The following is a 14,506-nucleotide window of genomic DNA, read 5'->3' as shown; positions in this document are numbered from 1 at the left end:
ACACACTGAGTTCAGGCTGTTAGTGTGACGTGTTAGGCTGCACTCTGGGTCTTAGTCCTCAGGGACCCCTGGGTTCTGGTGGGCAGGGTGAGGTCACTGCTCCTGTGGTTCTTGGAGTTCCTTCTTACCAGGCTCAGAGGGGGTGCCCTGACAATTCTAAGAGCCTCCTCAGACTCCCCATGCCTGTCTACTGATGCCCCTGGTCACAAGAGCCAACCTCCAATAGAGGACACCATGTCTTCCCTTCTAGTCCCTCATTTAGCCGGTGCAAAGGGGTTATGTGCCAGGGCCATGCTCAGCATGGGGACAAGAGGGAAATATGAGACAGCCCTGCCATAGAGGGGGAGCCCAAATAAACCCAAAGTAAACAGAGATATGACAAGCTCAGACACAAAGGATAAGCAGGAGCTGAAGGAAGAGCCTTCTGGGGGAAGGAAGAGCTGGTGGAGAGTTCAGGCAGGGTGGGGGAGGGGAAAGTGAGGCCAGGGACTGGGGGATGTACCACGTGGTGGGCTCAGAGGGCAGGGGCATGGAGGAAAGGACATGCAGGGGTGAGAGGCAGGCCTGGTGCCAACCCAGGCCTCTTTGACACTGGTAGAGAGTGGGAGGTTTACTCTGAGTCTGGTGGGAAGCCATCAGTGAGCTGTAAATAGCGAACTGCTCTTGTCAGAAGTGATCAGTGTGACTATTATGTAGACGCAGGCCAAGGACTGAGAGGGAGCAGGAGCCAGTGGGGAAACCCACAGGCAACCAGCGTACCATCCCGGTGAGAGATGAAAGGGGTTCTGGAGCTACGAAGGGCGGGTCACTCGGGGAATACTTAGGATGGCAGAATGATGGGCAGCGGATGGGGCAGAGCCCTGGAAAGTGCTTGCACTCAAGAGGTGGGGATCATGTCCCCCAACAAACATTACTTTTGAACAAAAAAGAGACTTTTGTTCTTCTCTCAGCCCAAGAGTGCTTCTGCCATGCTCAGCAAGGCCTGAAGGGGACACTGAAGGAGGCAGTGTCGGCAGAGGACAGAGCACCAGCCTGGCAGGGACAGAAATCCTGCCCTCCTTCCTGGCTGGGCCAGGAAGAGCCTCAGTGTCACAAGCCCATGCTCTCTGGGGCAGTGGGGATGTGAACCCTCTTGGCCTGGGCCCTCACCTCCTTGCATCTCTCCACAGACTCGCTTGCAGGCCGGCATCAACTATGGGAACACCCTCAGCTGCATCCGCACGGTGTACAAGAGGGAGAGTGTAAGTGCCTCCGGGACCCGGGACCGGGGCTGGAGCTGTCCCCCTCAGGGACTCCTGCACACAGTTCGAAGCCTGCCCAGGGCCTGGGCCCTGCGGCCAGAGCCCCAACACCAGCCCGTCAGGCTGGAGGCCCGTTCATTCCTGCTCATCGCTTCTGGCTCTGTGTTGCCTCTTCTCTCCATCTCACGCCACACCTCAAATATTGTATGTCCTCTAAACTTAACCCAGCCATCTTGTATGCTGTTATGGAGCAGGGGGGCTGATTTTGTGAAACCTCTCTAGAGAAATTCTGAGGAATTTAGAATCACAGAGTGGAAAATTCCTGCAGAAACAGAGGGACCTGTCAGTTTTCAGAGCCAAAGGTGAGACCGGTAAACTATTTGCTCACAGGCGTCCCTTCACCTGGGGTGGCGGGAGCCAGGCCCTGGGATTCCAGATGCCCAGAGCTGGCTTGTCCCTCAGGTTGCTAGAAGGCAGGGGACCTAGGATTTTCCTTCCCAAACAGGAAAATGCGAATAATATTTTGTGGAAGATGTATCATGTGCCCTTCTTAAGAATGAGTGTGTGCTTTCCAAAGACTTTCTAAAGCCCTGCTTTGGGGAATTTAAAATACATTTTCTAATTAATGATGAAATGACTTGATGATTTAAAGAAATCATTGATAGCAGCCCTGGGCTTTCCCTTGAGTACCTGGAAATGTGGCCTTCTTGTCGACCACCATCTCCACAGCCTCCATCCTAGCAAGTGCCCCTGGGGCTCAGGAGCCTCCTGCCTGTGCCCGGACTTTTTCCTCAGAGGTGTGTTTTGTGTCAGGGCATTGCTCAAACTCTCTTGCTGGGCTGCTTTACAATGGACTGCAAGCTGTTCGGGGTGCTGTGTGATTCCCCAGTTCTCTGAGAAGTGGCCCCTGATTCTGCTATTGGGCACACATTCTCCACAGTGCCTGCCAGCCCCAGCTGCACACCCCCCTGTTTCTGGGCCATTTTGTGGGGACTGCACATGTTCCTTGGAGACACAGCACCTCAAGGCTGAGTGATGTCCCACATTATCTGAGGAAGCTTGTTTTGGAAGAAGAACCCGAGGTGGGGAGGAGGAGTGTGTGCATGTGTGTATGCATGCATGTGTGTGTGAAGGTGTGTGTGCGTATGTATGTGGTGTCCTACCTCTGAGCCAGGTCAGGATTAGCAGGTTTGTGTGCAGCCTGGAGTTGGTACAAGAGCTTCCTGGTATTTTTTCATTTTTGGCATGGGGCTGAAAGTAAGTGCTGCCCTGACTCCTTCAAGGGCCTGTGGAATATTCCAGATTTCAGAGGAGTGTCTGTGATGTTCCCTGAGAGTTCAGTATGGAAAGGACCCTCTCCTCTCAAACTCCAGCACCCTCTGCTGTGGTCTCTGCTTATGTGCAAAGGAAGCCTGTTGGTGCTGTCCTTCTGCAGCTCCCTTCCCCTCAGACCCTTACCACACCCTTAGCAGGTTGAATTTTAATCACCTGTCAGTTTATCTGTTGCACCCTCCCTTCTCCTACCCCCAGATGTGGGCTCAGTGATGGCAGCGAGTATTTCGTTCTTACAGTTGGCCCCCAAGGCCTGGCCCATGACAAGTGCCCTATAGAATGCTTTTGGTCGAGTGGCAAATGAGGAAGTTATGAAGGGTGCTCGGCAAGGCCACCACCCATGAGAGCTTTATGCAGCCTGATAGCTTTCCAGCCCAAGAACGCTGCCACTCTGGTGGCAAATATGGGTTCCAGGCCCAGGGCACCCGACTCAGGAAACAGAACTGCCTACAGAAGTGGGTTCCTCCCTTGGGCCAGATTATGCCTTGTGGGGGAATGGAGAGCCACCCCTCACTCACCCACCTGGGCCCTCCCATCACACCAGCAACCTTTTTTTTTTTTTTTTTAATTCTTGTCACCGACATGATGATTTAGTTTTCCCATGGTGTCACCTCCCAGCCTGCGGGCTCCAAGAGGGCAGGGTCTATGCCAAGTGCCACATGGGGAGCCTGGCACCTGGCCTGCAGACAGCCCAAGGCCCTCATGCTCCTGCCCCCTGGTTTTCCCACAGGTGTTCGGCTTCTTCAAGGGCATGTCCTTTCCCCTTGCCAGCATCGCTGTCTACAACTCGGTGGTGTTTGGGGTCTTCAGTAACACACAGCGGTTCCTCAGCCAGTACCATGGCCGGGAGTCCGAGGCCAGCCGGTCCCACACACTGTCTGACCTTCTCCTAGCCAGCATGGTGGCTGGTGTGGTCTCTGTTGGGCTGGGGACGCCCGTGGACCTCATCAAGATCCGGCTGCAGATGCAAACGCAGCCGTTTCGGGAAGGTAAGAGGAGGGGAGGGGCCTGGAGTCTGGGCACCAGTGGCCCTTCCCTGGTCCGCCAAATCTGGGATGTGGCTGCTTGTCTCCTCTTTGTTGAGCAGAGTACCTGCGTTGTCATCTAAGAGTCTGCAGTTAGCATTTTGATCAATTGTAGTAAACAGTCATTAATTATTCCATGCCAACCACCTGCTTAGGGTTCTGGGTATGCTCTCTTCATTGGTCTTCCTAACAATTCTTTAAGGTGGGTGCTATGACCATGTCCATTTTACAGAGGAGAAAGTGGAGGCTCCTGGAAGTGACGACCCTTAGACAGGGCCACACAGATAATGAATGGCTGGTGGGTGAGGACCAGTGGACCAGTGGCATCATTTGTGGTGTCTAGTGCAGAAGGAAAATGGGGGACCCCTTGTTCAAAAATGATTAAGAATTTTAGAAGAGCACACCAGTCAGAATGGCTAAAATTAACAAGTCAGGAAATGACAGATGCTGGCGAGGATGCAGAGAAAGGGGAACCCTCCTACACTGTTGCTGGGAATGCAAGATGGTGCAACCACTCTGGAAAACAGCATGGAGGTTCCTCAAAATTTTGAAAATAGAACTGCCCTATGACCCAGCAATTGCACTACTGGGTATTTATCCTAAAGATACAAACGTAGTGATCCGAAGGGGCACGTGCACCCAAATGTTTATAGCAGCAATGTCCACAATAGCCAAACTATGGAAAGAACCTAGATGTCCATCAACAGATGAATGGATAAAGAAGATGTGGTATATATACACAATGGAATACTATGCACCCATCAAAAGAAAGGAAATCTTGCCATTTGCGACAACGTGGATGGAACTAGAGCGTATCATGCTTAGCGAAATAAGTCAGTCAGAGAAAGACAACTATCATATGATCTCCCTGATATGAGGAAGTGGTGATGCAACATGGGGGCTTAAGTGGGTAGGAGAAGAATAAAATGAAACAAGATGGGATTGGGAGGGAGACAAACCATAAGTGACTCTTAATCTCACAAAACAAACTGAGGGCTGCTGGGGGGAGGGAGGTTGGGAGAAGGGGGGTGCGGTTATGGACATTGGGGAGGGTATGTGCTTTGGTGAGTGCTGTGAAGTGTGTAAACCTGGCGATTCACAGACCTGTACCCCTGGGGATAAAAATATATTATATGTTTATAAAAAATTAAAAATTTAAAAAAAAAAGGAATTTTAGAAGAGCAACCCAGAGCATTAAATCAGGCCTGGGGCCCTGAGGGACTCATGAGTCTCAAAACCACACCCATCCCCAACACCAGGGAGTTTTCTGGGAGGCCTTACCCCTGCACCACCTGTGGCCGGGGTGAGGGGTCATTCCTCTTCCCCTCTTTGACGTTCTGGTTGGAACTTCATTTCTTGGTGTGTTAAACAGCCCTCCTGAACTACAGGCTGAGTGTGTTACTTCCTTCGTCTTGAGAGAGGAGTGTCTGTGTCTGCTGTGCTTTGCCTAAAGGAGGATGGAAAGAATGGGAAGGTGCTTGCTGTTTGGAGTAGAAGGTGCCAGCTCTTGAGAAAGGATGAGCTGGGGTCTTAGACAGATTTCACTCTCCCCAGGTTTGGTTCTTGGCTCTGATGTCACTCTGTCTCCTCAGGCAAGGCACTGCTCCTGCCTGGGCCACCGTCTCCTGTCCACATAAGGGAAGGGCTGGATTTGTGGTCCTTTCTGACACCTCAGTTATCTGATCTGGGCTGACAGCTCTCGTGGACAAGACCCCTCTTGCTGGCAGCATTCTGAGTGGGCTGCCTTGAGCCCTCTGCCCACAGAGGCCAGGCTTGGCTGGGCTCATCTGGGTTCTGCAGCCGAAACCCAGAGAGTGCACTCGGGAGCATTCCAGCCCAGCAGCTCTCCGGCCCCCAGCCCCAGCGCCTTGATTCAGCCTGCATATCTTGCCCGGCCCAGGAGGTTTCCAGGACAGGACTGCATAGCCCCTATTGCTGCTATCCTCACTGGGGCCCGTGGAGAGCCTGGGACCAGCTGCCCTAACATGTCGGGTCATGCCTGAGGGACACTAAGTGGTCACTGTCAGCATGTGGGGTGACACGGGACCCCAGCAGGCTGGCTCATCCTGAGGGTCACAGAATATTGTTTTGGGGGCCACTCAGAGAGATACAGGGCAAGGGGTTTCCACATCCCTCTACTCGACATACTGAGCCATGTCTTGGTATAGTTTAGTTTCACCAAAGGGTGACACCTCATAGAAGTGTTTGAAGCTCACTGATCTGGTCCCATCCCAGAGACAAAAGCAAACATGTTGAGGAATGAAGGGCATCCAGAGCAGATTGAGAATGAGGAGGCCTGGCCCCCAAGTTCACATTTGGCTCTGTCCCTCTCTCAGAAAAGCTTGTGTCAGTCTCAGGTGTGGAGGAAATCTCTCTCCCTAAGTCTTCAGACATTTTGGGTCCAGATGTTGGAAGAATTACCAGTGATGGATCTCCTCTGCTCCTGGGAGCAGACCTGCCTCCTTCACAACCTGACACTTTGACCCTGGAAGGGGAGGAAGAAGGGGAGGCATGCATTTATATATTGGCGAGGTGAGGCACAGTGAGCCTGAACACCAGAGGAGATGTTTCTCAAAAAAAAAACCTTCCTTATAAACACCTGGGACAGTGGAGGTAAATTAATTGATTGCACCCTCTGTCCTGTCCTTCTTCACCCCTGCCTTCCCTGCAGAGGGTGCTAGATTGGTAACTAACTTGGCAGGCGGAGGCCTGAACTACAAGGAATCCTGAGGCTAGGCTAGAAGCCTCTGGAGCTCGGAAGAAGCATGGGAGGCTGTCAAAGAATGGGTAGACCCAAGAGGGGTCCCAAAGCTGAGTGTGCAGCAGCAGCCAATGTTAGGGACATGAGCAGTCCCCATTGGCAGCTGCTAAAGCTGCCAAGCCACTCACCATATGCCCGATACTTAATACCCATTATAGTACCATAAGGTCTTCATGGCTGCTAGCCCTGTTCGTTTATCCAATGTGCTATGTATGCACCTGCTGTATGCCAGGCACAGAGCTAGGTGCTAGGGATGCAGTGGTGAAGAAGTGTCTACATCCTATCTGTCCTGTAATGCTCTTTCCAGCAGAGAGCAATTGGGCAACTCCAGATGTGGTGGTAGGGGAGGAATCGGGACAGGCTGGGGGTCAGGAAGGGCTTTGGGGCAGGTAGAAGGAGGGTGGAGGGATTGTTGCAGATCAGGTCTGTGCACATGCTCACGGCTACATTGAGGCTTACCCCTGCCTGCTCGCCAGGGCCTGAGCAGTTTTGGAGAACAACTGCCTACCTGGGAAGTCCAGATCCTTCTGGGGCCTCGTTTCCTGGATAAGCTCTCTGAGCAGTGAGAACATAGGGTCCAGGGTGCTCTCCCTGCCCTTGCCACCATAGGGGGCATTGAACAGCATCCGAGGAGGGTGAGTTCCTGGCTCTACTCCTGTGTGGGTAGGCCACAGTCCGTGGCTTTAGGTTGTTAGTTCATCATAGTGCTAGAAGGAAACTTGTCCTCTTTCGTCAGTCCCTTGAGGCAGCAACAGAAAATGAACATGTGTTTATTCTGTCCTTTCCAGTGTGCCAGGAACTGGCCTTGTGTGAACTCAGGGAAGGCTCTCAACAAGAAGCCAAGGGAGGTTCCTGCAGGCCAGGGTTTCTCAGCCCTGCAGAGTTCTAAGTCATTAGCACCTGGGCCCAGTGGCTTAGCAGGCAGCTAGAGACAAAGACAGTTGACCCGAGCAAGTGCAGGGAGAGTAGAAACCAGGAGTGGAGGGTTCACATGAGCTGTGTTCCTCAAGCCTCTGATCTGGGTGAAGCCAGGTCACAGCAGTGGGGGCAGAATAGCCAGTATTTACTGGTCCCTTACCCTGCGCCAGGTACTATGCTAGGAGCTCTGTAAGTGTTTAATCTTTCTAGCAACCCAATTCCTAGACATTAACAAAGGGGGGCCTGAGGCATCAGCAGCTTCTGTAGCTGGCCTCGGGTCACTCCCCTAGTGGGAAGTGGAGCTGGGATGGAGCCCCAGGCTTTCTGACTCACAGCCCACTGATGCTATTTCTGCTTCTGCCCTGGGATTTTGAGATGATGGCAGCTTTCATAACACCTGGGCCTTTGCACAAACTCATCCCAAATCCGGTTTCAAATGGGAAGGGGGAATTAGGCTGGGAGCATGTCTCCAAAATTACATTATTCAGGTAGTGGGCATAGCTCTTGGATTCCCAGGGGTGGGTCTGAATGCCATGGCTTTGCACAGCCCCTCTCTGCCTGACCTGTTCCTCACCTTCCACCCCAGCTGCTTGGGGGTAGGTCTTTGGTGGCTGGGCAGGATCACTACTGGGGCTAGAGGAGGGCAGCAGGTAATCAGTGCTTTTTGCCGGGAATCTTCCCAGGAAGGGAGAAAGGATGTGGTTTTCTTTTACTTATCCCTCAGAGACCCTCTAGGCCAGAGATGGAAAGTTCAAAGACTCACTGGGACCAGGGAAGTAACATAAGTGAGTAACTTCTTCCATTTATCTTGACACCCACAGCCCTGCTAAACTACATCTCCCTTTTCCTCTTCAAAATGTGAGCACAAAACACATTTCGCTTCCCTATGACTCTGCGTTTACAAAAGCAGCAGGTCCCACACGTGTCCGCTCTGGTGCTGGGGAGATAATAGGGAGTGGTGGAGACTGTGGCAAGCCAAGCCCACATCCTATCCGAGGGGTTGGCTTCAGCTCTGTTCTAGGTGATGGATGCCATGTGGCCTGAATTGGAAATTGTCATATAATTTAATTAAGAACAAAAGCAGATGCGAACACCACACCCTGAAGCCTAGCAGAGCATGGAGCTGGTGGTGTGGGGCTAGTGCTACCTGAGAGCCTGTGGTCTCCGCCCTGGGTCAGGCCCACTCTGTGGGGTGACCATGCTGAGATGGGTGTTTCCAGGCAGCCTCAGGCCGGGCTTGTGGGATTGTCCATAGTCTGTGGATTTACCCTAGAATGTCCTAACCACTTCTGAGTGGAGACGATGGGCCATGAGGGAGTGCCCCCATATACTGAAGCTGAGTGCCGGAGGCCTCTGGCATCTGGGACATGTGACAGGTAGAATAGAGGCTGCATCGAGGTAAGAGGTAAGCTACCTGAAGGCTTGCAAATAGAAAGCCACTGAGCTCATCCTGATGAACTATTCGTGCTGACTTGTCATTGAAAACACACGCAAGCTAGAACATTCAATGTGGAGGGAGAAGACGTCCATCCACCCGTCCAGTCGCTGTGAATACAGTAATGTGTTCCTTTTCTAAATGCATAGATAAAACATGTTAAGAAATGGTACTCCTCCAGTTTCGTATCCTCTTTTTAACTTAGTTTACAACATTTTCCATGTTATGAAAATGACATTTAAAATGATTAACAATAGACGACTAATATTTAAAATAGACGTGCCGTATTCCATCACTGTGTCCATGAGCACACACATGTTTTGAGAGGGATGGTGCAGCGTGGCAAAAATTCAGTTTCTAGAGTTTGATTACCTGCTTCTAATTCTCCCCCACAACCCAGGAACTCTAGACAATTCCCCTCAAGTCACCAAGTCTCTGATGACTCATCTGCAAAGCAGACATAGTACGGTAGCTACCTCATAACTGGGATGGAGGATGACGGATTTCACATGACGATCTGAGCATCAGGCCTGACACACTGAACACCTGAAATAGATATTCGCTGTAATACTAAACTTAGGTCACACGTTCCTAGGGATGGACCTTGACATTGTTGCTGGTTCATCCTCTTTCAGACATAATGATATGATCAGGTAATCTGTCCATATGGAGTTGCTTTCATGTAGGGTTATTTCCCTAAATGTGTGGGCTCTTTGCTTCATGAATGAGTCAAAGGGTCTGGTCATTTTTAGATTTTTGGCACATACTGTGAAATTGTTATACAGAAAGGTTTGTGTGTGTGTGTGTGTGTGTGTGTGTGTGTGTGTGTGTGTTTTTAACCACATTCCATCGGCAGTGGCTGAAGTTGAGAGGGAAGTTCCATCTGGCCCCAACTAGAGTTGCATACTAAACAGCAGTAACCCCTTGTGAAAACTGCTGCAACTTGACGGAGGTTTGCTCCTGATGCCCCTGCCGCTTGGCAGCAAGGAGAGGCTGGCCTGAGTTCAGTTGGCCGTGAGCTGCACTGTAAGGCTCTGATGAAGAAACCCTCCCTCTAGAAGTCATCATCACCCTTGATGTGGGCATGAGCCTCTCTGGGTGCCCTGCTGGGCCTGAACTGGAATTCAGGGCTGTGGTCCCAGAGGCCAGCAGTCCCTCCTTTGCCCGGGCCAAGTCACGTCCTGGAGGCCGATGGCCAGTGACACTCAACTTTTCCCTAGTCTGGGAGCTTTCTGGTCTGTGTTTTCATTGACAGCCTAATTAATGTGCAAATCACAAAGGCCTCAACCCCCCCAAGAAGGCAGAGTTTGGGCACTGGAGGAGGACTCAGCTTTAACTCTGTGCCAACCAGCCCAAGACTGCATCCGGCCCCACTGGAGGCAGAGGGCTGAGTGTGGCACCTGTTGGGACTCACTCTCTGGCTCCGTCATTCACAAACATGTCCTGAGCTCTTGCTGGGATCCAAGCAGAGTAGATAGATCAGAGGTATGAGACACACAGCCCCTGTTCAGGGAGTGCACAGTCTGGTGGGGGAAATCAGATGTGTAGCAGAATAGAACAGTCTGTGGAAGGCTCTGGAACCTTGGAGTCTGGCTCTGCAGGTCAGGAGGACTCCAGAAAGGAAGGGGCCTTTGATGGGGTGTTGGAATACTGGTGAGGCTTTGGAGACCGACACATGGGAATGGAGAGCACTGTAGCACAGAGTTGGAGTTCTAACTACAATGCAGGGAGGGCGAAGGTGCAGGGGGGAGTTGTGAAGAGCTTGGTTTACTTAGCTGAGCATGGGCTTAGGCGCCGTTCAGCAGGCAGTATGGCCTCTTGGGCAGCAGAGTGACCTGAGCAGAGCTGTGTGGGAGGAAGCTGGATCTGGCCTTCAGGAGAGGTGGAAAGGGTGGGGAAAGTAGTAGTGGTGGGTTGATTTGGGTGTGCTGCCACAGACCAGGTGAAAAACAGGAGCAGGGGGCCCAGGGCCTTGGTCTCTGGGAATGGAGGGGAGTGGCCAGTTGGGGGTATTTGTGGTAGAGAATCAGTGGGCCAAGCAGGAGAGGGGAGTGTCTGCACTGACCCAGGACTGCACAGTTGGGTGACTGTGAGGGAGGATGCCCACCCCCCCCCCCCCGCCACCGGGAATGAAATGGCGAAGTGTGTGAGGCAGCAGTTGGTGTGGGGTGTGTCACCCATACACATTACTGTCACTGCTGCTGTTCTGGAGCTTGGCTGGAGGGCTGGCTTGAGTGAGAATATGCTGAGTCTGGCTCAGTTCATGTGGGAGGTACCACAGCTGGAATGTCGGGGCTGGAGGAGGAGTCAGGGGTGTGACTGAGAAGTGACCACTGAGGCCATGAATTAGGTGCAGATGTCAAGGTGAGCTACAGATAGGAAGAGGTAGAGATGAAGGGAAAGACCCAGGAAAGAGCTCAGGGAGGAGTTCCAGTGGCATCAATGGCCGTGGTCAGCAGCGGCCAAGCCCATACCAGGCACGCTGTGCTAACACACCCCTACCTTTAAATTGTCACAGCAACTGTGTAAAAGAGGTGCCGTCATTCTCTTTATCTTACAAATGGGGAAACTGAGGCTCGGGTTGGGTGACGTGTTAGGTGATGTGCTCCCTCAGGTGTGACACGCTGCAACAGGGCATGGCCCTGGCCCATCCACCTCCAGTGCCCCAGAAGCCAGAGTCCTGGAAAACTCCTGTCACTGAAGTAGGCAAAAGGGAATCAAGAGGGGAGGATGGCTGAGGTGGGAGGTGACACTAGGGACAGAGATCAAGGGCTGGGGAAGGAACAAGCCTTTTGTTTCTGGGTTGGGAGAGGAGAATAAAACACAATTCAGAAAGGATTTTTTTTTTTTTAAGATTTTACTTATTCATTTGACAGACAGATATCACAAGTAGGCAGAGAGGCAGACAGAAAGAGAGAGAGAGGAAAGCAGGTTCTCCGCTGAGCAGAGAGCCCGATGCGGGGCTCGATCCCAGGACCCTAAGATCATGACCTGAGCCGAAGGCAGAGGCTCAACCCACTGAGCCACCCAAGCGCCCCCAGAAAGGATTTTGAGGGCAAGAGAAAGGAGGTTGAGGGAGACCTCATTGCAAGGCCAGCGTCTACCATGTTCAAGAGCTTGAACAGAATGAAGGGGACAGAATGCGGCCAGGATTTGAAGAGAAGAGGATCCTAATTTCTGAGCTTGCGAGCCAAGATAAATAGGGCTGGAATGGTAACATCAGAGAGGGCCTCATGAGGGGTGGAAGAGATCATCAACCACACACCAGAACACAAAGCCCGCCTGAGCCCAATGATAACAAAAGTGGGATGAAACCATTTCTCTGATTTTTCTGAGTCTTCGGCAATGTCTGGCTGGGAAGGTCACCAACTGGGCCTCAGAGGCCCTGACCACGTACTTCAGTTTGTCTCTTTGGCAACATAGTTTTATTGCTACCGTAAAGATGTATGGCTGCCAAGAAAAACACTCTTCTCCAGGCAGGATGGCCTTGGGGAGGAGCAGCCTTCTAATAGAGCAGATTTTTCAAGACTTTCCCATTGCAGATCAAGAATAACTAATGCTAAACTCCCTGAATGTTGCTCCATTTAACTCCCAAAGAAGAAAATCTACGTGGGAGAGCAGGAAGAATCCCTGGAGTACGACAAGGGACTGGAGACAAGCCAGGACTACAGCCTGAGCTTTCTTGTCAAGTAGGCTGTGGGCTGCCAATAGGAAGTGAGGGCTGGAGCCATAGCAGCCCAAAAGGAAAGGGAAGAAATTTGTGAAGAGGCCAGGCATTTAGCCGTGTAGTTCAAGAGGAGTCCTTGAATTCTGGGTGGTTTGGCTGAACCTTTTCCAAACTGTGGTCCCACACAGCTAGCAGAGATGAAATGATGGTGCCTACCACGTAACTCACCATTGTGAGGTTACATACGGGGATGACACATCCATTTGGTCTTTATATCAACTGAGGAGGGCAAGTATGGTCCTGAGTTGGGGACTCAATGCTAGTATTGAGTCGTTGGTCCTGTGTGGGCATCTACAACCTCCCCCAGTAGGTTTGGCTGCAGGCCACCGCTGCCTGAGTTTGGCAGATCCAGCACTCCCAGAATCTGGAGTCATATCAGGAGAGGGGTAATAAAATAGGAATGACTATTTGCCTCAAGTAAAGTACCTTTGCCAATTGTCACTCAATTTTCACAAAAGCAAAAGAGGTGGCAGGCTATTTATTCTTCCCCTTTTCTAAGCGGCGGAGGAAACTACGGGCCAATGTGGTGGGTTCCCTTGCACTGGATTGTATGGTAAGCAGCCACTGAGCAGCAAAGTGAATCCCAGCTGCTTCTAATCCCAGGTTTTCCCTGAATGCCTTTTAAATCCGTTAAATGGTGTCCAACCCACAGAATAGCTGCTGTACCTTCAGTGTCTGTGGATTAAGAAGCCACATACGATCAGTTACTATTGGATAATTAGTATATTTAAGTAAATTTTTGTTGTGTTCCCTGCAATAGCATGTACACGTAGGAGAAAAACAGTTACACATGTGTGTGAGATACTTTAGGAGTCCTGTGAATCTATAATGCTTACCAGTTTGTGGGTCCCTGAAATAAGTGCATGCTCCCAACGGTGATTTGGGAGTTCCTTGGCCTAGAAATATTTGAGCACAATAACCTGTGTAACCTGTACATGGTAACCCTGTACGTCACTGACTGGGGAGCAGTGGGACCTCATCTGGGATGGCTTAGTTATTAAGGATTTTCTGTAGAAAGTGACCTGTTGAGAAATAATGTTGTGTTTTCATCCCATGCCTGACTATGCATACATAGGAGAAGTCTCGTGGGCCTTTCCCTTCCAGAAAGTGGCCGGACCTTGTGTTTCTGAGGGCTGGCTACCCCTTACTGCAGTGGATCAGTGACCAACCATTGTATTTCAGGTGCCTTTCCTGTTTCCAGTGATGGCTATGGCCCATTGAAGACATTGAACAATATCTGAGAAAGGAAAGAGATGAAAGTTTTTCATGTTTGTGCCTGGGAAGGGCCCAGCAGTATGCATGGCTAAACCCCTGGCTTCTGAGAGGCAAATCTGTGGGGACCCAGCCTGCATCTAGGCTGGTTCAGGCCCTCCGAAGTGGGAGAACTCCCAAGAGGTGACTGCATGGGTACCTGTTAGGACAGGCCAAACCTGAAAACTACCTCCTGCAGAGGCACCTGCCAGGAGGGCCCAGTCAGAGGCCAGTAAGCAAGTCACCTTACACTGGTGGGCAGAGCAGTGAAGTTAAACAGCCACACTGTATAGTCTACGGAATGATGGTCCCCAGCTTCTGTGTCTCCTGTCTCCCAGCCCCACTGACCAGGTAGGCCAGCTGGTTGAGGTGAGGGAGCTTGGAGGAGAGGTTTTGTTTTTGTTTTAAAGATTTTATTTATTTATTTGACAGAGATCACAAGTAGGCAGAGAGGCAGGCAGAGAGAAAGAGGGGGAAGCAGGCTCCCCACTGAGCAGAGAGCCTGATGTGGGGCTCCATCTCAGGACCCCGAGATCATGAACTGAGCCGAAGGCAGAGGCTTAACCCACTGAGCCACCCAGGCGCCCCAGAGGTTTTTGTTTTGTTTTGTTTTGTTTTGTTTTTAGAACTGTAGAGGCTGTCCTCTGCTCCTTGAAGAAGATTAGGAGCTAGGTAGGGGCCAATTTCATTGACTTTGAGCATCCTGTCTTTTTTTTTTTTTTTTTAAGATTTATTTATTCATGAGAGAGAGAGGCAGAAACGGAGGGAGAAGCAGGCTCCTGGCTAAACAGGGAGCCCGACGTGGGGCTTGATCCC

The 14,506-nt window shown here is 51.3% G+C and overlaps 1 protein-coding gene across 10 annotated transcripts in view; it reads left to right on the top strand.

Annotated features, from left to right (window-relative positions):
- SLC25A48 (solute carrier family 25 member 48) overlaps nt 1-14,506 on the top strand; it is a 199,014-nt gene that overhangs the window by 165,023 nt on the left and 19,485 nt on the right. For all 10 annotated transcript variants that reach the window (XR_014309669.1, XR_014309670.1, XR_014309671.1 and 7 more), the window contains 2 exons: nt 1,170-1,241; nt 3,304-3,562. Coding sequence is in view for 6 of the 10 variants with exons in the window: in XM_082723284.1 (XP_082579410.1) it covers nt 1,170-1,241; nt 3,304-3,562 (331 nt within the window). In the remaining 4 variants the exon portion in view is untranslated. The remainder of the gene's footprint in view (nt 1-1,169; nt 1,242-3,303; nt 3,563-14,506) is intronic.

This window comes from Mustela nivalis (assembly GCF_964662115.1).
Source record: "Mustela nivalis genome assembly, chromosome: 3".
NCBI classification, from domain to species: domain Eukaryota; kingdom Metazoa; phylum Chordata; class Mammalia; order Carnivora; family Mustelidae; genus Mustela; species Mustela nivalis.
Note: the sequence above shows the minus strand (reverse complement) of the source record. Positions and strands in the feature narration are given on the sequence as shown.